The following is a 16,035-nucleotide window of genomic DNA, read 5'->3' as shown; positions in this document are numbered from 1 at the left end:
ATAGAAACTGTCTCCAATAGATGTTTATTTTTCTTTCCCTGTGATTAAAAGTAATGAAAACAATTATAAGAATAATAAAGATTGATCTTAGTATTAAAAAAATACGTTTCAGAACTTCCTCCGAGATCTTTTGAAAGAGGCAAAGAAGATAAACGACGTTTCGGAAGATAAATTGATTGAGTATACTGATACCATGGTAAGTTTTTATTTTTATTTCTTACAAGGAACATTTTTGTCAATATACGACCTTTAATATTCGACCTTAATTTAGCTTCAGTTATTTACTTACTTGTAAAAAAATTAAGAACCTGTTGCTTGTATAAAAGTTACAAAAATAACAACTGTTGCCTTTTACATCAAGAAGAAAGAGTCCAAGTTACCCTGTAGTAATAATAGCTCAATGGATACCCTGTGGTTACCCTCCTTATCCAAAATCAAATTAATTCTTTATGTTGGCAACGTATAAAATATTTTTCCGAGGTTTCCATGGCAACGCATCTGAAAATAGGTACGCGGTCGTGACATGTGTCACTCAATATTAGATGACTCTCATTTATTATTATCTGGTTTCGTACCTTTGAAAAATTAGGATTATTACGTTGAATATAACCGCAATAATTAATTAAAAGTCATATTTTTTATGTTGCTAATCTAAAAAATTTAAAAAGTAATACAATTTTTTCTATGCCTGTAAGGCAAAGGTCATTTTCCAAACAGCTTTATACCAATGTATCAAAATTTTAATTAAACATGAGTAGTAAAGTAAAATAACCCGTCAAACTAATTTCAACGTATTTTGCAAAGTTTGGCCTAACCGTACATGGCTTTTGACTGAAACTTGGGGATGAAACCACAGCTTAGTTAAACAAAATTAATATGACCCGCTAATAAACATGTGATACAGATAAAAAAATATTTTTTTTTAACAGTTACAAGTTTTCGACTCGAACAAAGATGGGCGGCTGCAGCTTTCTGAAATGGCTAAGTGAGTTCTTATTTAATATTGATAACTAATAGGTTTATCGTAAAAATTTAACAAAAATATATCGTAAAAAGGTTACTATTATACATGAATATTTTTCAAATATGAATATCTTATAGACATTTCAAGATTTTCTTTTAAATAAGGGCAAATTATTGTTTATGTATTATTTAACCTTATATAAATGAATAATATATAAACTATTAACAAATAGCATCAGATTAATAAACAATTGTGTTAAAGGTTACTTCCTGTGAAGGAAAATTTCCTGTGCAGACAAGTGTTTAAGGTGAGTGACAGTTAATTTCCCGCCAATCATAAATCTGTGACGCCATTTTCCCACGCAAATCCTTCTAAAGTCTATGGTCATTTATTATCATCTGCGCATCACTGCGCATTTTTTGCTTGTCTCAGTGTCATGCAAAGTAGTGTTCACTTTTTATATTTTTGCACATTTTATTCAATTCTTTTGCAATGCTACATGCACTTTTTAGGGGATGCTAAGATTATTGAATTTAAAAAAAGGTTAGTCGTAGTGAGAATTATACTAATGAACATAACAAACATATTTTAAAATTTCAACACGAAATTTTTTTTAAACTAAAACGTAAAAACATATCAGATTCTTATACACTTCTTTTCACACTTTATAGACTTTCTCGAAGAATAAAATATTTTATTGATAAAAAATTTATAGCGTTAAAAAATTAAAATACGACATTTTATTGCCAGCCTTTTGTTCCATCGCAGTTTTTCAAGAGCACAAACACGCTATACGCTAATACCACAGATAACATAATACAATACAAGCACAGATGATACAACACTAGATATACCACTAATGTAAGGGCGTTACATGCGGAAAGAAAGCTGGAAACTTATAAGTGCTTATCGGTGCTTGTCAGAGCTGGTAACCCGGAAAATATATGAACCCGCGCCGATAAGCGCTGACAAGTTCCGGCAAGCTTCAACACGCGCTGGTCAGCGCTGGGCGCTGCCATATAAAATTTGTCTTGGTCTGCTTCAACCTGCGTCCTTTGTGTAGAACGAACCAGCGCTGACAAGCGCCGGTAAGCGCTTATAAGTTTCCAGCTTTCTTTCTGAATACGGCCTAACGTTATTGTCTATTCATATGCTACATTTCAACCTTCAACGAGACGAGGGTTATAATTCTGAACATCGTGAATATCAAATAATAACTTCCACAGACTATGTAACATTATAGCTCTATGAATATGAGAACATCAATTATTGATAGCTTCCATTGTGCTGTGATTTTGATTCACATACGAAATATTAATTTGAATAGATACATTTTTTATAATTAAAAAAAAAATTAAACATAAAAGTAGCGGTATTACCGGTATTTCACACAGATAAGGCTACATACACACATGCTACATTTTATTATATTAACACACAATATATTCGTCAATCTGCTTAAAAAAACATAGTTCATTCGCTTGAACACAATACATGAATTTCATCGATTTCACAAACACATAGGCACTTTAAATATACCTTATTCGCAAATATAAATTGAACGTGTACGTCTGTAACTGGAGGTAATTAAATTATTTTATAATAGACACTTTTCATGCAACCTAATTACACAGTTGACTGCAGATATCTGTATATTGTGCTAATTAGGCAAATTACTTTTAAAATTCTCTAACATTATTTTAAATGGGTCTGTTAAAATTAAAAAAATATTAAATAACTCTATGGAAATATTTTGTATCATACTTGAAAAACTTTCAGCGAAAAGGGTATATTTGACATCATTACATTACATGATTTTCATACATGTCATACTAGTTTTAGAAAAAACGAGAAGATTAGTACAATACTAGTGTGTGAAATATTAGAAGCACAAGCACAGAATAAAAATATAATAGGCTCTAGCACTCCCTTCTAGAATCTAGAGTGTTTCTTAACTTCCTGACTAAATTTTTAAATACTCGGCAATAGCTGTTTGAAATTTTATACATTGGTTTTGGATAAGGTTATGTTAGATCTTTTGCGTAAGTAAATATAAATTTCAGATTCTATTATTGCTGATTTAAAATATTTTATATAATGAAAGTACGCTGTACGATGAACTTAATTAATTACAAAATTAATTAATCAAAGAATCGAATCTGTCAGCTGTCAGATAATATAAAACCCAAAAAAACTTAGGTACGTCCACAGAGTGACAAAAAAGCCAATTGATAATAAAACAACGACTGGCAATTAAAAAAAACGAATTCAAATTTCGAATTTCAAAAATAAACGGAGTAAAAAACATAAATTAATAATAACAAATAGCTATTGCTGCCTCTGTTAGAACTATGTTAGAACACTAACACAACACATACTATTGATTTGCCTGTCTCTGTCTATCCACTGCTGCTTGCACTACGCACATAGGAAGGCATTGAGGTGAGTCTTCGTAGTGGTAATCCGTTGGTAAAATTAGTTTTTAACACTACACTGGCATTAGTTTCAATTTTAACTTATTAGATTTAGATATTCCCTTCGTTTCCTTTCTCATTAATTATTATTATTATTTCTTCCTTTACCTTCCACAATAAGTCCCAATGACTTTTGTATTGTCCGTTATTTTTTTGTTTATTCTGGTTCTGTTTATGTACTAAACAGTTAAACACTTTCCAAATAGTCCTTACTTGTGCCTATGATTTTAAGTGTCCGAAAATTTAATACCTTTGTTGGGAGAGTCTAATTTTACCATAGGATGATCAAATCTTTACAACCTCCTTCAATAACACTTTAGGGGCACTCTTGTCTATCTTCTCTAAATTTAAATTATTATTAGAGCACGTTTTATACTAATTTTTAATAGGCATAAGGGTTTATGTGTAAATAAATAAAAAATACAATTGTATTAAATCAATTCCTAAAATATGCTGCTTGTTATTTATGTTTTAATTTATAATTAATAAAAATAATAAGTTTAATTTTAATAGTTTTTATTAACTTATATACCTAAGTAATAAGACGTTTTAATTTTGTTTCAATAAGTTAAGTCTATTAATATAAGATAATTTAAAAAAAAGTTTTAAGTTTAATTTTAATAATACTTGTTTATTTTTTACAAACAATAATAATCCAGTTTTTGATAGCCATTGCAGCTACGAATTGAATACTATAAGTTTGGACACAGGCTGTCCTAGTTTGGGGTCCAAATGTTACATGTTTGTACCTAACCCACAAATTGATCAAAAATGATTTTTATTTTTTATTATTTATTTTATAATGCTCAATATCAATTTAATCAGAGTTATTTTCATTCACCTGATAGAGTCAATTTCATTCCAATGCTATTTTATAGGCAAGCTAGATTCGTTTCAGTAAAAGGGACTAATTTAACCCTCTAATTTTATTATTATTATAATAGACTAATAATTTTGAGATATGTATTTAGATTCGTATTCGTATGCACTAAAAAAGTTTTCTAATAACTTTTTGTAATAAATTGGCACAGATTATGTATAACCAAGTAGGTATATTTCATAACGAAAGAGATAGCATGCGACAAACCGCATGTGTGCAAGCAGCGGCGGCCTTAGGGGGTGGCGAACAGGGCAATCGCCCGGGGCCTCGCTCTTGCAGGGGCCTCGCGCAACAACCCACCCAAGCAAATTTAAAAAAATGAAAATGTGTGCGTGTACTAGAGTACACACGTAAGAAGTGCCATCCTAGGTTTAAGGCACTTAAACATCATGAGAGCATATTTGGTTTCATGTATAATATAAAAAGATTAAAGGAAATTAGTGATAGTGAACTTTTGAAGCAATGCAGCGACTTGCAAATATCTATGACAGTAGGAGAATCATGTGATATTGATGGACATGAATTGTACGAAGAACTGAGTATGTTCAATTGTTCATGCGTGTGTATGAACGAAACGACGATATTATCTCGGTGCTGAAATACATAATAGAAAACAAATTAACTGAAGTTTACCCCACTATAGAAATAGTCCTGAGAATTATTGCCACCACACCTGTGACAGTTGCGTCTGCTGAAAGGATTTTTCGAGACTTAAAATTATTAAAACATATTTGAGGAATTCGATGACACAAGATCGGCTTTCAGCCCTTGCTATTCTTTCAATCGAAAATGACGTAGCTATTGGATTATTGTGCTTTAATTAAAGATTTTATAGCCTTAGGAAAAGCCGCAAACATCAATTTTAAAATTTATCATCTCTGTATTTGTTAATTTGGTAAATCTTTCAATGTATAAATGTTACCGGAAATGTATGTAATCCGTCATTGTATACAATTCCTAGGAAATGTATATAATTCCTAAAATCGCACGGAAATGTGTGAAATAAATTATTTTATACACATTTCCTAGGAAATCTAGACATTTCCTAAATAGCTATCGGAAATGTAAAACATTTAAGATATTGATATGTCGCAGGCAAATTGTATATAATCTGGCCGTTTACAAACGGTCGGCATTTTGTAGTAACTATGCCGATAATTCGTAATCAGAATTTTTTTGGTTTGGATAAGGGGGTGGGTTAGGTTAGGTTCGTGTATTTTAAAACTACACATAAATAGCAGCCCCACGAAGTGGGGCTCCGTCGGCTCGCGACCGTCTTTTTTGTACAATTTTGGAAAAAGACGAATTTTCGGTATATTAAAACAGCTAGCCGTAATGTAATACGGCGGATTATACAATCCGACTGCGCCAAATATACGCGGGGACAGCGGGACGAGGGGACTGATTAGTTGCCAAATGAAAATTTGATTTTATAAGTTGATTTTGTGATATTTACATTAAAAGTAAGATAATTGATTTTTAAAATGTTAATTAGTAAGATAATAATATGAACATAATATTATTACAATTTTACGGTATGACTGTTACCCGATTATATCAATAAGAGCTATAATAAAAAAAATAACAACGTGTTTTATTACAGAAAGCATTTACTTTACACATTTCCTAATACGATATTGGAATTGTATACAATTCCTAGGAAGATTATACATTTCCTAGGATATGCATGCATCAAATAGTTTTTTAAACAATATTTTATACATTTCCTAAATGGTATCGGAATTGTACACATTTTCTAGGAATTGTATACAATTCCTTGATTTCATACATTTCCGGTAACATAAATATATAAATATTTTAAAACTCAAATTTTATTCATTTGTATAACTTTATCATTTCTCCTCAAACATGACAAATACCTAAACCAAACAACCAGACCTACTTTCGCATCACATACATTTCACGAAGAGCAAAGGGCCTCGCAAAGGGCCTGCCGCCCGGGGCCTCGCAATGGGTAAGGCCGCCGCTGTGTGCAAGTGAGAGGGAACATGACTTGCCATAATTTTAACTCAAATTTTAATTAATTAATTGTTGAAACTGGATACATAAATTATCTAATATTTTATTATATTCACAGGGCGCTACCAAACTTACAAAGGACGATATAGAAAGAGTTTTTTCACTATATGATAGGGTAAGTTATATTAAATATACGAAAAATTTAATATAAAAATTAAAAAAAAACAATTATGCATATATATATACATTAATTATTGTATGTTCTTTGTTCTACAGGATAACAACGGCTCAATCGAAAATGAAGAATTAAGGGGATTCCTCAAAGATCTGTTAGAGTTAGTCAAAAAGGTAAGTTTATCTATTTATTTCATCTTATCATATATGTATATCATTAAACAAGCTTTTAAAACCACATTGATTTATAACTAGTAATTTTTACAAAAAATAGTCCCTACATGTTACTTTTACTTTTTTTTATTGTCAGTCATTAAGGACATGTCAAAATACTTACTCGTAGCAAAACACAACACAACCTTTTAAATACATACATATTAAGAAATATTAATATACAGTATGGACAGTGGACTATCCTATTAATATTATAAATGCGAAAGTTTTTGAGGATGTTTGTTACTCTTTCACGCAAATACTACTGAACTGATTACAATGAAATTTAGCACACATATAGAGGGTAACTTGGATTAACACATAGGATAGGTTTTATCCCGGAAATCCCACGGGAACGGGAACTATGCGGGTTTTCCTTTGAAAACGCGGGCGAAGCCGCGGGCGGAAATCATGTAATTATAATTTCAATATTTCATATTTTCAGTTTCATATTTTTTTAGTTATATAAAATATAAAACCTACAGTCACAACTCGACCTAGTTTAAAATTAAAATAGCGAACATACGTGACCCACGCAACGGGCGTAGCACATCCAATAAATTTTAACGAAATCTAGATTTTAGATAATCTACAATTTTATTATAACTTTTAATTTGCATATTTTCCATTTTCTAGTATTAATTATAGTAGGGGAGGCCAAGAGGGGATTTTGGGATTTACTCGAGCGCGTCAGATTACTATAAGGGAAGGTACCTTAGCTATTCATTAGTACCTCTAGTCAATATGAGCAGTTATGGTTGGTGGGTGCGCTCAGGGGCCCCGCTGGAAAATTTGAATAATCCATAATTCCCTAAGGTTGAGCTCGAATCGTCAGATTAGCGAAATGGGGACTTCTTATATTGTAATTAACCCCCCCATATATTAATCTGACGCGCTCGAATAATATTACTTTAATTTTTTACCCTTTCTTCATAGCGATTAAATCGCCACTTAAATCGTCAGATTAACGTATACTTTTTTTCAGTGACGTCCTGGAGCATGCAAAATATCAATATCTAACGCGCTTGAGTATTTCCAAGCCAATTTTTTTCTTTTTTAAATTAAAAAAAATCAAAAAACCCTTCCCCACCGCTAAAAGTGAAAACATTATAGGACCTTTTTTTCTCGCTATGGTCTAATCTACCAATTCTAATAGGTTCCCGTGACGCTCGAGTAAATCCACATTTAGCATCCTGGGCTACTATTATTTCAGTTGTAACATTTTTCAATAATTCAGTCTGTAGATGGCATTTATTTCCGTATTCAGTCTAAGTGTTTGGAAGAATGTATCTACATAATAATATTATCTGTATTTGTGAAAATATATTTCCCACGTATAAGCTACACTACATTTGAAACAAATCAAATATCTTAGGCTGTTGTAGTGACATCAAGTGTATCGTAAATCACAAGATTCTCGTGCTACGAATTACGAAACGTGCCTATATACCTAGTTTGCGAAAATTATCTAATTTCTAATACAATAACAATTACAACAGTTGTAATTCGAAATTTAACACCTTTTAACGCACGAAAAGCGCTTAGATGGTCATTTCTGATTAGGTAGTATAAAGATTTTTTTATGATTAGATCAGTATTCAACTGTACTTTCAAAAATTACCCCCTACAAACATGACACCTTACCTCTTTATTATATTATGTCCTTATTTGTTTAACTCAATATTATATAATCTCGCTCAAACAAAACGCACTGACTACATCTTTAATTTTCCAGGACTACGACGCCCAGGACCTCCTTGAATTCGAAGAGACGATCCTCCAAGGCGTAGAGTACAGCAGTGAGGGCAAAATCAGTAGAAAACAACTCACCATGATACTGTTAGCCCTCGCAAAACATAACCAGGAGGAAGACGTACCAATAACACCATAAATACATTTAATTTTATCAGCCAGTCCGTCCTAGTATCCGAATAACGCTATGGCATTTTTTACAACTGTTAAATACGTTAAATACGATTTCTCTCTCTCTCTCTCTCTGTCTATCTTTTTGACTCACTTTATCTCTCTCCCTTTCTCTCTCTCTCTCTTTCTCTATAATAACTGGTTCCTGTATTTTAATCTTAGAGAATTCTTTAAGTGCGAAAAAAATTTTAATAAATAAAGATAAAATTTAGAGAATCAAAACCTATCTAGAGCACTTATTTTTCTTTAGAGTCTGTCAATTATGAACCTAATTATAAATGACTTTAGAGCTACATTCATCCATACTCCTAACTAGTTGACATTGTTTCGCGCAGCGCCATTGGCCAGAAACTGCCAGAAACGTTGCTCTTTCCCGCGCTTCTAACTTCTGAGAATCTTTTTGTCAAGTCACTTTAAAATGTTTCTTAATAATAACTTACCAACTACATTTTAGTTATAAATTAATAGTAGGGGAGGCCAAAAGGGGATTTTGGGATTTACACGAGCGCGTCAGATTACTATAAGGGACGGTACCTTAGCTATTCATTAGTACCTCTAGTCAATATGAGCAGTTATGGTTGGTGGGTGCGCTCAGGGGCCCCGCTGGAAAATTTGAATAATCCATAATTCCCTAAGGTTGAGCTCGAATCGTCAGATTAGCGAAATGGGGACTTCTTATATTGTAATTACCCCCCCCATACCTATATTAATCTGACGCGCTCGAATAATATTACTTTAATTTTTTACCCTTTCTTCATAGCGATTAAATCGCCACTTAAATCGTCAGATTAACGTATAGGTACTTTTTTTCAGTGACGTCCTGGAGCATGCAAAATATCAATATCTAACGCGCTTGAGTATTTCCAAGCCAATATTTTTCTTTTTTAAATTAAAAAAAATCAAAAAACCCTTCCCCACCGCTAAAAGTGAAAACATTATAGGACCTTTTTTTCTCGCTATGGTCTAATCTACCAATTCTAATAGGTTCCCGTGACGCTCGAGTAAATCCACATTTAGCATCCTGGGCTCCCCTACTATAAAGTATCCTTGAGTAGTAATAGTGTTTAATATTTGAAAACATAAATAAAAAAAAATGTATTTGTGACAGTTGTAAAAAGTGCCAAAGTAAATTATTTCAAAAAACATGTGTGCTTTTTTTACTTAGAATTAATAGAAGCGTTGTGTTATATTTACAAGAATAACAGCTTAATGTTGTATGTTATTATTATTGTATCGTAAGCATTGTTATAAATAGATTTTGTAAAATTGAAATAATCAAAAATTGATGTTAAATATCGTATTTAAAAGAAATTTTCTCCCTGTGAGTGAACGATAAGTATCTATAACATAATATTTTTTTAAACATGCTAGCGGTAATACCGTTACATTTAAAATTTAAAGGGAAAGTATCGAAATAAATTTCGAAGTACTTAAATTTCAATTTGCGAAACAAAATATCCTTTTTGATCATTTATTTTTTCAGTGATCTAATAATAAAAATACTTTTGCTGGAGTTATGTAACCTCCCGAATGATTGTCAAAGTTTTTTAATTAAACTTGACTTTTTTACCTAAAGAATGTACCTACCTAATTAATATTCAATTATCATTAAAAAGAAAATTCTGAACATTAAATATTAATAATACCACACGCAAAAATACCTCTTCTAGTCATAGACTAAAAAAAATGAAAAAAATGCACAAGGGAGAAAATATTACTGCTCGTAATAAAAAAAAATTAAATATCTCTATGTCTGTATTAGTAGAATTGAAAGGGTTTTATATGTAATTAAATATTAAGTACACGTTGTGATTTGGATATAAAAATTGTGATTAAAAAAGGTATCAACATTTAATGCAGTAAGTCATTTTTTTGTTACATTTACTTTAAATTAAACACATTCAAAAAGATTGGCGTTAAAATAATTATTTAAATTGAAAACTGTACGATGTAAGACTGAAATATAACCTACCTTTGAAATATGTTATTATTTGCTTCAGAATATAGCCTCGAATTTTGTTTACAAGTTACATCAAAAATAGAGAAACTATATTAGGTATGAAAAGATTTTTATAAGTTTTGTTTTAAATAATCTTAAAACTGAAAGTTAAAAAAGCTAAATACGATGTAGCAGTTAATTTCAGTCTTACAAAAATAATGTATAGACTGTCGCAGTCATCTGGTTATTCTAATGTCGTCATTCAATGAACGCGCTAGTCATTCAATCAAATAAAAGATTTAACCAGATGACGGTGGCATAATACTACGTACTACGTACAAGTTGAAAAAAAAACTTATTTTCTTATTACATATTGAATTAATTATAAAATACACATACCATAGATAAATAAGCCAAAAATATTGCCAAATATTATAAATGAAATGCATATTAAAATATATTTTATACAGTTTAAGTAGCGTTAGAGTCTAGTAGAATGAAACAAAATTTCCAAATATAACAAATAATTAATGTTTGAAATTTATTCGCACTGCAAAATATCATGAATTTGTACAAAATAAGTCCTAGTTATTTCATAGATTATAGATGGGTTTAAACAAATGTTGCCAGAGACTAAATGTTTATGGAGCTTTGTAATTAATTATTAAATATTTAAATGAATGTTGGATTTTATATCGGTAATAATAAGACGCATTAAAGTTATTAAATTGTTATTTATGCTTACAAATGTTTCGTAAACTGTTCCAAATTTATTTGAACTACAGCCGCAACAAAGTATGAGCAATTTTTTATTATAGTCAATTAAAATTCAAGAGTGAATTAATACCTTATCGTAAAGCCATTTAAAATTAATATAATGATTCACGAAGCAATTTTGCGAATTGATAAACGTCAAAGATACTACATTTTTCATTAGGATCTCTGAGTGCTGGCTGGTACTCTGCACAATAATTAAATACGTACTTAAATCTTTCCAATAATAATTGTTAGTTTTTGAGGAATAATCAAGTATATTCTTAAAAATACCGAAACACGAAGTATTTTTTTAATATGTACAAGTTACTACCTATAACTAGTAGATGTGCATAATATTATTATACCTACTGCAAGTTGGTTAAAAATAACTATAAAGATTGTTGTCTATGGAAAATGTATAATAACAGCATTTACTTGCTTATTATGTTCGTTAAGTCTTAATTGTTTAATAGGTGTTTCATGTTATTATATAAGATAATACTTAGATAATATTATATGAATCGTTGTAGCAACTAAACCCAACTCCAATTAAAAAATCTTTATTTACCTTTAAGTAAAGGTATGTTGTGTGTGATAGTCGAAAATTAACAAAAAATATAAAATGTGTTAGCATAATTACTGTGATGTTTATATTCTGCGCAAAACCTATTAAATCATGTACTTATATGGCAACATTTGAGGTTTTAACAGCTTATTAGCTATTGTTTATGGTTCACAGTGTAAAATTTTGTTTCAAAAGAGTATTTCAATTGATTGTCTAGGCAAATCATAATATCATATACCTATAACATAATATAACAAGCATAAAGCTAAGCTATTGAATCAGAACAATACTAACCATTTTTTTTACACAATTTTGCATCAAACATCATTATAGGTATTATGAAAGAACTAGAAATAATAATTATTCTGCTTATATACTTACATATTTTTTTCGATAACATTGTCATATGATTACATGAATTCATATTGATGAAGCAAATAAAGTGTTTATATTTGTATGATGTTTATTATTGAAATCCTTTATCACGATATCCCCGCGATAAAAGTTCATGTAGCCTACCTACTGCATCTGCAGTTAATAATTAATCACTTTTTTAATAAATAATAGTAGGAGAGCCCAAGAGGGGATTTTCTTATGTCATGACATCTCAAAAAATAAGTAATTTGTGATTATGCTTATTCCTCAGACATTTTTATGCAAATGGGCTATTGAGCTACAAAGTACAAAGTAACTACTTGATCAATCATTTTTATAAAACAGAAATCAAATTGATAAAAAAATGTGGAACGCTTCACGATTTTGCGTGTCATCCTTGCGCAGGGGCCATGCTAATCTTCTCTGTATCGTTCCAATTTTAGTATATGTACTGCCGAAGCGAGTACACTTACTATAGTTAAAATACTTATTATATAGTCAGTGACACAAAAAAAATCTACATCGCGATTCAGGATGAGCTGATGATACTAAAAAGTGCCACTAGAGGGCACTTTTTAAAGAAATTAAAGTCAATCGTTTTTAAAGGTTAAAACTAGAACTAGTCTTTTCTAACAAAATAACACCTGCAGATAATAATGTATTCTAGATAATTTAAACTCTTATCTTTAGTTAGTTTAGTTTATTATCTATGACCTCAGAGCAATATTATTGCTCAGAGTCTATGACCAATATTTTTAAATTTTAAAGGTTGTCTAGTTGTTTATGATTTCCTGCAGAATGCAGAATGTGAATGCGTCACTCTTTTTTCCTGCGCTGAGAACGAAAGAAGAACCAATGAAAAGTCAAATCGGCTTCTTCAACTAATAAACTACCAATCAGAAGCTAAAAGAACAAACGTCACATGCGCAATTGACGAATACGTAAATACGAAAAAAATAACGCGGTCTGCTCGGAACGCCATTTTCACTTTTCAGTCCACTCCTTCGTAAAAACGTGTTGAAAATTTTGTCGTATAACGAGAGAACGCGTTATTTTAAAGATATTATTTAGTATTTAAGAATACAGACGACGTAATCATGGGAGTAACAGTTGAAACTATTTCTCCTGGTGATGGTAAGTATGAATTTATTTTAACTACCTATGTAAAGATATTTATAAAATCGTGGTTGAAACTATCTATAAATAATTTCTGAATTACTTAATAGACCATTCTGTTTCTTTTTACGTGTTCTTTGTAAGGTTCTTTTTATTTAATTTTCAATATAAAATTTAAAAAATAATAACCTTGAAAAGAAAGACCGGTTACCGGTTTCATCTCAAATCAAATCTTTATCTCTAAACTGCTATAAACGCTGCTGGTTTAGAATCCTTATCTTTATTTATATTAGGTAATTTTAATCCACTACTTGGAAATATCAAAACATTTTAGTATTTAAAGGTTATAAGTGCCATATAATTCACTGTATACTATATAATAATCCTTATAACATATAAACCAACGTAAATATAATCCTTATAACAAGAATATCCATCATGACGATAGTTTTAATAAATAATCCTCGTTGTTACAGAGGCCACATACCCTAAAAACGGTCAAACCGTTGTGGTGCACTACACAGGCACCCTGACGAGCGGACAGAAGTTCGACTCGTCCCGCGACCGTGGAAAGCCCTTCAGGTTCAAGATTGGCAAAGGACAAGTTATCAAGGGATGGGACGAGGGTGTCGCTAAGGTAAAACAATCATTCTACTAATATCTTCGATTAATGACATATAATCTATACGAATATTATAAAGCTGAAGAGTTTGTTTGTAACGCGCTAATCTCAGGAACTACTGGTCCGATTTGAAAAATTCTTTCAAAATTAAAATCACACTATATATCACGCTTATAAAGAATCGGCCGGCACAGTAGGTGATAGTAAATTATTTTTTGTGATGGTACCCTCTTGTATGTCATATTTATTTTCTGTCATGTATCACTTGCCATCTTAATGTGTTTGTAACTAATTTAATTATTATAAAAGTAATGAAACAGTGTCTATACATACTATATGTATAATTATTTTTTTTTTCTGGTTCTTAAATCATAACCGTTTTTAATTGCATGTGGTGTTAGCCTATAATTAATTGTTGCACTTGATATGTTAAATTGTATTTTCCTTGTATGTCTATAATTAGTGTTATCAATTGTTGGCTATCCTTTGTAAATAAATAAATAAATAATTGACGTTTGAATGAATATGCATCACAATCAAATTGTACTGATTTATGTGATGCTTTACTGTATTTTTTCATGTTTTGTTCTTCTGTTCAATAAATGGTTTTAAAAAAAATGATTTTTATTTTTATTTCAGATGTCAGTCGGTGAACGCGCCAAGTTAACTTGCACCCCCGACTATGCGTACGGCCAACAGGGTCACCCAGGAGTCATCCCGCCAAACTCCACCCTCATCTTTGATGTGGAACTCATTCGTTTGGAATAAGCACAACATTCACTCTCATAGTCACTTAAATTCTTGCTGGTAACTTATTTTCTGAAATCTAAGAATGTATTTAGTCAATTCTCTATTGATATTAGTGTTAAAACTAAAAAATGTTGTGTGGTTTTATGAAACCACGGTAAAAGTGAAACTTACCTAAAACCTAAACCTACTCGGCAGCCGACCGTCACGCGACATACGCTACACAGACCAAAAAGTTTGAGATGATGTAATAAAAGTTTCACTTTAATAATAATTGAATACTTTGTGTGTAAGGCTCAAAGTTTATGGAATACTCACTTTAAAGACGATTTCCAAAGCAAGATTACAACTGGGAATTGATAGAAACTTTTCATGATATTTTCTTGATAAATAGTGAAAATATAGAAGATACGTTACCAGGTTTATGTGTAAGCAAAACCATAAAATAAATTTACTTCTGCCACAGAATATATAATAATACTACGTACAGAAGGTTCACTCCCTAACAAACGTCAACTTTAGGCATAAATAATAGCTGATTAGCTATAATAGATTAGGGTTGGTTCTCGCCGATGTATCATAGGTACGCGAACACACGTCACGTGACCAACGCATTGAGCGTTACCGTTACAGTGCCAGAAACTTAACTGACCCGGTGGCAAAAACTGGAACTACGTGCCGCCTTTTTGAAATGTCACATTTTCACAGACTTTTCATACGGAATATTTTGTATAAATAAAAAGACGGGTTGCACTCCGGGAGTGCCGGCAGAAGTGAAAACTTGATTATTAACGTTGAGCATGTTTGATATTTTGGAATGGTATCCGTCTTACGCTTATTCGATCAGGTCACGTGTCCTGACGCGAGTTTAAGATTTTATACCCATTACAGAAAAAGTGCTCAACGCCGCTAAAGAAGTTACTTATTAATGTTAATTTACACCATTGGCAATGACATTATTTTTACCCTTGCATCCGGGGAAATACTATTTAGCGGCACTAAAATCGACATCAGTGACACCGTCACCGGGTTAGTTAAGTTTGTGGTACTGTACCCGCGCAGACCGCGCTCGACTGCCAACTCAGTCGGCATCGGCGCGAAACATACCTAAACCTCGGAGTGAAACCCCTGCTTCTGCACCAAAGTGCATTTAACTGCATTGTTTTAGCTACATTCCACAGTGACGTCAATTATTTTGTCTGTGGTTTTTCTATTTTACAGTTTTCTGAAACATTAAGTTTACTTTTTTATTGTAAAGATACCAAAAGCTTGTAAGGTTTAAGAATAAACATTGTGAAGGATTGGAA

The 16,035-nt window shown here is 31.3% G+C and overlaps 2 protein-coding genes and 1 non-coding gene across 3 annotated transcripts in view; 2 read left to right on the top strand and 1 right to left on the bottom strand.

The window, feature by feature from the left end:
* Cbp53E (Calbindin 53E) overlaps positions 1-12,370 on the top strand; it is a 112,482-nt gene extending 100,112 nt beyond the window's left edge. Inside the window, exons 7-13 of the mRNA XM_089710729.1 lie at positions 113-196; positions 930-985; positions 1,226-1,271; positions 6,417-6,473; positions 6,575-6,646; positions 8,421-9,075; positions 9,651-12,370. Coding sequence (XP_089566855.1) covers positions 113-196; positions 930-985; positions 1,226-1,271; positions 6,417-6,473; positions 6,575-6,646; positions 8,421-8,576 — 471 coding nt within the window. The 3' untranslated portion in view covers positions 8,577-9,075; positions 9,651-12,370. The remainder of the gene's footprint in view (positions 1-112; positions 197-929; positions 986-1,225; positions 1,272-6,416; positions 6,474-6,574; positions 6,647-8,420; positions 9,076-9,650) is intronic.
* A 233-nt stretch (positions 12,371-12,603) lies between these two features.
* LOC149477440 (U6 spliceosomal RNA) lies at positions 12,604-12,710 on the bottom strand. The gene has a single exon (XR_016317697.1). It is a non-coding gene; the product is annotated as a U6 spliceosomal RNA (small nuclear RNA).
* Positions 12,711-13,086: 376 nt separating this feature from the next.
* On the top strand, positions 13,087-16,035 carry LOC149477439 (peptidyl-prolyl cis-trans isomerase Fkbp12-like). Its single transcript, XM_089710489.1, has 3 exons — positions 13,087-13,377; positions 13,836-13,996; positions 14,621-16,035. Exons 1-3 carry the CDS (start codon positions 13,341-13,343, stop codon positions 14,747-14,749), a joined length of 327 nt encoding a protein of 108 aa, XP_089566615.1. The 5' UTR covers positions 13,087-13,340; the 3' UTR covers positions 14,750-16,035.

This window comes from Colias philodice, chromosome 25 (assembly GCF_061535455.1).
Source record: "Colias philodice isolate Cphi_HAF_F1 chromosome 25, ilColPhil1 Martin Lab GWU primary, whole genome shotgun sequence".
NCBI classification, from domain to species: domain Eukaryota; kingdom Metazoa; phylum Arthropoda; class Insecta; order Lepidoptera; family Pieridae; genus Colias; species Colias philodice.
Note: the sequence above shows the minus strand (reverse complement) of the source record. Positions and strands in the feature narration are given on the sequence as shown.